Genomic DNA, 6,483 nt, shown 5'->3' on the forward strand with positions numbered 1-6,483 from the left:
AAAGGGAAAGGGAAATGAAAAGGGGAGGGGAGGAGGGAGGAAGAAAAAAAGCACTGAGTTATATCCCAAAGTAAAAAAATAAATATGTGTGAGTCCGAATGATATGAGTAAGTCAATAAACGGGGAGAACAGACAGATCTCCCATAGAAAAGAATTCCACATGATTTCTGTGGCCCCTCCACCCTCGTGAGTGGGACAAGCCAGGACTCCCCACTCCTCAAGGGTGGCCGGTGCTTCGTGAGTCCCATGCAGAGAGCACAGTATAGGAACGGGCTGACTCCACAGTGGAGAGGACAGGACAGGATGGGAAGGACTCCACAGTGGAGAAGCTGACAGACTCCCCTGCCAGGTGACCAGGTCAGCATCAACAGTAGTAGACAGCGTCTACCCCGACATGACCTGATGCAAAGGGCACCTCGCCTCTGTGTCATCCTCCCAGACACCCAGAGCCGCAGTCCAGTGAGAGGAGCATCAGGCAGATCCCCGTGGAGGGTGGTCTGCAGTGACCCTGACCAGCACTCCTCAGACACAGGGAATCTGAGAAACTTACCACTGAGAGACACCTATGCGGCCACGGCCACTGAGTGTCCCATGGAATCTGGGATGGGAGCCTGGGACAGGAAGGAGACATTAGGGAAGAACTGAGGACGTGCAAATAAAATTTTTTAAAATAACAATGAGCTACCACTACATACTTTGTATTGATTATGTCAGCAACAAACTAGAAACAACTAAATGTCACTGGCAGGGGACGAGTTAACTAGCTCAGTGTGTCCCTACGATGGGAAACTGTGCAGCCGTCACAGAGGGTGATGAAGCAGTCCCCACGTGCTATGAAAAATCGCCAAAACAGAGCATAAGGCACAGACTCCACTTACAGAACGGCGTACAGCAGCGTTGTTTTGTGTTGTTTTGTTGTTTTTTGTTTTTGAGATGGAGTCTCTCTGTCTCCCGGGCTGGAGTGCAGTGGTGTGATCTTTGTTCACTGCACCCTCCGCCTCCTGGGTTCAATCCTCAAGTAATCCACCTGCCTCAGCCTCCCAAAGTGCTGAGGTTACAGGAATGAGCCCCCACGCCCAGCCTAGAACAGCATTTTTAATAAGCTACTGGAACAAGAGGAAGGGGGAAGCACTCGTATTCATATTTGTCCGTAAGAGCACCTGAGGTGGAAGAACTCACCCTGTGTTTTGCGTTTGCTCCACCTCATGGTGCCCACGTGCCACCCAGGGTGAGAAGCAGCCGAGGAGCTGTGCGGCACTCAGCCGGTGAACAGCGGTTTCAGGGCGGGCGGAGAATTGGGAACTGGGCCTCTGGCGGGCACTGAGGTCCCTCTTCCTCCCTGCAGAGAGGCCAAAGCACACTGCAGCTGCAGGAGCCTGGTGGAGCTGGTCCCTGGGGCGGGGGGCATCGCTTCTCTGCGGTGCAGCAGCAGCGGGAGCACCATCAGTATCCTCCCGAGCAAGGTGAGGCCACCCCTCGTCCACTCGCCCACTCTGACTCCTCACCGCTGTCCTCCCAGGCCGGGCCTGCTGCCTGCTCGTGCCTCTCTCCTCCTGCGTGGGTCTTCCTGTCCCATGTTCTGTTCAGCCCCACCCTCCTTCCCTCCTCTCCCCAGGTCTCTCCCTCCCACCTTCTCCGGGGACCTCCCCAGCATGGTCCTCACCCAGCCTCTGTCCCTCCCCCACCTGCCACCTTCTGTCCACTGCCTTTCTCCAAGTCTTTCTTCATTGTAACAGTCGTTTCCTCATCGGAGAGTTGCTTGCTTCCTCTTCATCCCTGCCTTCATCCCACTCAGTTCTCTTTGTCATGAGAGGAGGGTCAGGACTGTCAGAGAGTCCTCAGGCGTCCTGCTCAGAGAGGCATGGTGATGTTGGTGTGCGAGGGGGCCGGTGGCAACCATGTGGAAGGGTCTGGCAGGGGTGGCAGGGCATGGCAAGCTGTTTGGAGCCAGTTGGTTCCTTCCCTGGTTCCTTCCCTTCTGCTGGTGCCGGTTCCCTTGTTCATTCGCTCGTTCAAGGGCCGTAACTGGTCTCCTGCTGTGGGCCAGACACTTTGCTAGGCACCATGGACGCAGAGGTGCTCAGGTATGCACAAGGACCCCACCCGCCACCTGCGGATGAGCAGGGCAGGAGGCATGTGTGCTTGGAGGGTGTGGAACTGCACAGCATTGCGCTGCTGTGGAGCTCAGGCTAGGCCTGCTGAGGGGGTGACAGCCCAGCCAAGGCTGAGGCAACAGTGAGCAGGTGAGGACAGGTGGGGACAGCAGAGGGCAGAGGGCAGACGGCAGAGGCCTGCGTTGGCAAAGCCTGTCCTCATCGAGGGTCTGCACTCGTGGTGAAGGGCAGGGCCGAGGCTAACACAGGTAGGAGCTGACTTTGACCTCAGGGCAGAAGAATGAGGATAACCTCAATATCATATTTCTAGAGGGTTGTTTCTAGAAGATGGATCAAGGGGTTGGTGGGTGCAGATGCCTATTTGGTCCCTGTGGCAGCCACTGGAGGGCTCAAGCAGCCACAGTGGGCCTTGGCGATGGACTGGCCGAGGGGTAGGGCAGGACAGGACTGCAGAAGGTGTTTCTAACCCTTGCAGCCAGGTGGGAAAGGAAACGTTTGCAGCGAAGGTGGATGAGCAGAAGGGCAGGTGCCTGGGAGGCAGCCAGTGGGCAGTCCCACACCCGGTCAGAAGGGAGGGCCAGGGCTGCAGGTGGAGCACAGGGACAGGCGAGAGGATGTCCTCAAGGAGGAAAAACGGTGGCCACTATGGCCCTGAGTACCCAGATGGGGCCTGGGAAGCCAGGTGAGCAGGTGCCGCCAGGGAGGTGGGGCCAATGGGAGAAGGAGGCAGCCAGGAGCCTCAAAAAGGTCGAGGGTGCGTTCTGAGGAGGTCAACACTGATGGGAAGACCTGAAAGAGAGGGCAAGCACAGGGTCCCGGAGGTGCCACAGGGGAGAGCACAGGGCTGGGATGAGGCAGGGGCTGGAGCAAGGGGCCTACTCGACCATGGCAGAAGGAAACAGTGGGAAAGTTCAGCTGTAATCAAGGAGTTTCAGCCAGGAACAGTTACCGCGCACCTACAATCCCAGCTGCTAGGGAGGCTGAGGCAGGAGGATCACTTGAGCCCAGGAGTTCGAGACCAGCCTGGGCAACATAGCAAGACCTCATCCCTACAAAAATGTTTTAAAATTAGCTGGGCACAGTGGCACATGCCTGTAGTCCCAGCTACTTAGAAGGCTGAGGGGGGAGGATCTCTTGAGCCCAGGAATTCGAGGCTGTAGTGAACCATGATCTCACCACCGCGCTCCAACCTGGGCAACAGAGCGAGACCCTGTCTCAAAAAACACCAAAACCAGCAAACTGCAAATGCTGAAAGCATGCTAGTGCTTGGAAGCTGAGCGGCCTGTGGACTTGGTGACGCTGGGTGTGTTTCTCTTGACATGTGCTGCGTCGGCCCCCTGGCATAGTCCACAAGCCTGCCGGTCTGGGCAGGCACCGTGAGCTTTCTGGTTTTCTCTTCTAGGCTGACAACAGCCCCGATTCCAAAATCTGCTTCTACGATGTTGAAATGGACACAGTGACCATCTTTGACTTCAAGACTGGACAGATTGATCGGAGAGAGACACTGTCCTTTAATGAGCAAGAGACTCATAAGTAAGATTGTGGTTCAGGAGGATTTTGTTGGAAAAAATGATGTTCAGTTACTTCTCAGCTTCTGGGTGGGTTGTTGTTAAGGTACGTGCCAGACTTCACAAGGCCCCAGCAGGCACCAGTGGGAAAAAGAAAGAGGAAAACAGAAGCACATTTGGGCAGTGGGTAGATTTGAGTCCTTAGTCTCTGTCCTCCAGGTGGAAGGTTCTGGAATTAGCTGAGTGGAAACTGTAACTTCTGGAAGGGCTCTGGCCGGGCATCTGTAGAAGTGGCCCATGAGTCACTGCAGGGAGAGAATGGGGTGGCCTCAGACCCATCTGCGTCTCTGATGTTGGGGGACATCCGCACCTCTGATGTTGGGGGCATTTGCCTGTTTAAAGAACGTACTTCTAGGGAGAATAATTGTCTTCACTGTATCTGGAGTTCCTTCTGTGACTGAGTGCGCGTTTGGAGAACTTTGAGTGCTGATGATTGTTCACTCACAGTTCGTTCATGGTTGATTCTGCACAAAGTGAGGTGCGAAAGAAAAGTGGGCTGTGGAGCTGAGCCTGCCGACCTGTGTAAGCCAGGCCCGCAGGGCAGGGAAGCAGGACGGGTGCCCTGGGGCCTGCATACGCTTGCAGAGGAGCAGAGCAATTACATGGCTGGGCTCGGGGCTGGTTTTCTCTTTTTTTTTTTCCCCTCCTCCATTACTTGACCACCCTCAGACACACCCCTTCTGTCCAGCCCCCCTGGATTCCCCCTGCCTCTCTCTCCCACACACCTTCCTCCTCAGATACAGTTCTGGAACCTTCTTTCACCTGGTGGCCTCATTTCATCCCTCTGCTGGTGACTGCCTGTGGAACTCTCCATCTTCACAGCTCACCGAGTGCAGGCCCCATTCTCCCACCTCAGACGATGACGCCTGACTCGGCCAAGTGCCAGCTCTCCCCTGCTGCCACTGTTCTTGGGCTGCTCCTTGAACCTTTCCTCTAGTCCCCACTGCCTGTCCCCCAGGTCCGCAGCTTTTCTCGTACCAAAATGCCTTTTCATTCATGCTTTTCCCTCTCGACTCTGCACCTGCCATGCATGGCTTCCCGTGGGAGCTGTGGGAGCCTCTGAGGGCATTCAAATCTTGCCGCCTTCCTTCTGTCCGTTCCTGTCCTGTGCCAGCCTGGTCTCGCCTCATGGGAACCAGCTTATGTCCCCGGGCTCTGCGGGTCTCAGAGCTGCCTCATCTGGATCATGGCACTCACTCCTCGCTCTGCTTTCTGCTCTGCTCTGCACTGGTGCCGAATGTGGCTGTGAGAGTACCTCCATTGTTGGGTGCAGCAGCTTCCTGCGGGATCTGCATGTTCTGCAGCACCGAGTCCTGTCCTTCTGTAGCCACTGTGGGTCGTGCTGCCTGGCAGGGTCCCACTCCGCAGGCTGGGCTCGTCATGCCCTCGGGGCGGCGAATGAGGCTCATAGGCCTCCTCTCCTTGGGCACCTGCTCTCTCGAGACCTTGTGTGTCCTCTGCCGGCACGTCATTGTGTTTCCCCACAGCATTTTGTTGAGTTCTGGACCCATCCAACATGGAACTTTAGAGATGGGAGGGACCTGGGTACAAGGGGCAGCACAGCACAGGGACCAGTGGGGACCAGGAACCCGGCATGACCACGGAGCCAAAGCCTCGACCCTGCCCACCAGAGATGCCATCCCACCTCGAGGTTGGCCTGTTGGTCCTGGAAAAGGAAAAGGGTCGCTTTTGCTTTGGAGATTCTTCTGGGCCCCCCATAAGGCCTCCGGAATCAAAGCATCATCTTTCTGTGGTCCTTTCAAACCGGGCTTTGCTTGGACCCTTAGCCCAGTTGTTAAAATCTGAGAACACGTTCCAGTAGAGCGCATGGCAGTGAGGCCCCAAGGGTTCTCCCAGAGCTGAGCGTGTGGACTCCATGGTCTGGGACAGCACCTGGAGGCCTGGGGAATGTGTGTGGGAGGGAGACGGGTAGCAGGAGTGCCCTCCTCGGGGTTGAGACGGGTCTTCCTTTGTCTTTTAGGAGTCACCTCTTTGCGGATGAGGGACTGAAAAATTATGTCCCCGTGAACCACTTCTGGGACCAGAGTGAGCCGCAGCTGTTCGTGTGTGAAGCCGTGCAGGAGACGCTGGGCTCCCAGCCTCAGTCTGCAGATGGGCAGCCCCGTGATGGGCGCGCTGGCCCTGCGGTATGCCCTGCCTGTTGTATTGGAGTTGAGACACGCTCAGTGGCCGTTTGCCAGACTGAAAACCTTCATGGGTCGGCCACGGTGGCTCATGCCTGTGATCCCAGCACTGTGGGAGGCCAAGGCAGGAGAGATCGCTTGAGCCCAGGAGTTCGAGACCAGCCTGGGCAACATATTGAGACCCTCGTCTCTAAAAAAGAATACTAAGAGTTAATTTAAAACGTCTTCCTAGCATGGGGTCTGGGAAAGGGGTCCTGAAAATTCGTTCATGTGGAGTAGAGCATTTGCCTCATGGCTCCCACTGACGGCAGCATCACTGAAACCCCAACACCACCCTCTGGAGTTGCCATTGCTAGGTCTGTTTTGAGCTATGCAGAGAAGCCACGGTGTGTGGTGTCTCCTCTTTGAGGTTTATGCCCATGGGCCAGCTCCACACTTACTGTCTGACTCTGACCTGAATGGCATTTTTTTGGTTATCTTGTTGTCTTGACTGCTACATGTGATTCTCTCTCTCGGAAAGAAATCTTTGTTTGTTTGTTTGTTTTGTTTGTTTTTTGAGTCTCTCTCTGTCGCCCAGATTGGAGGACAGTGATGCTATCTCAGCTCACTGCAACCTCCGCCTCCCAGGCAGAGTGAGCCGTGATCGCGCCGCTGCAC

General features: G+C 55.8%; 1 protein-coding gene across 1 annotated transcript in view; it reads left to right on the forward strand.

Annotated features, from left to right (window-relative positions):
* Window positions 1-6,483, forward strand: part of IFT140 (intraflagellar transport 140) — a 105,726-nt gene that overhangs the window by 40,806 nt on the left and 58,437 nt on the right. The window contains exons 15-17 of the mRNA XM_011957480.1: window positions 1,346-1,463; window positions 3,517-3,647; window positions 5,664-5,829. Coding sequence (XP_011812870.1) covers window positions 1,346-1,463; window positions 3,517-3,647; window positions 5,664-5,829 — 415 coding nt within the window. The remainder of the gene's footprint in view (window positions 1-1,345; window positions 1,464-3,516; window positions 3,648-5,663; window positions 5,830-6,483) is intronic.

This window comes from Colobus angolensis, unplaced genomic scaffold (genome assembly GCF_000951035.1).
Source record: "Colobus angolensis palliatus isolate OR3802 unplaced genomic scaffold, Cang.pa_1.0 Scaffold443, whole genome shotgun sequence".
In the NCBI taxonomy this organism is placed as follows: Eukaryota; Metazoa; Chordata; class Mammalia; order Primates; family Cercopithecidae; genus Colobus; species Colobus angolensis.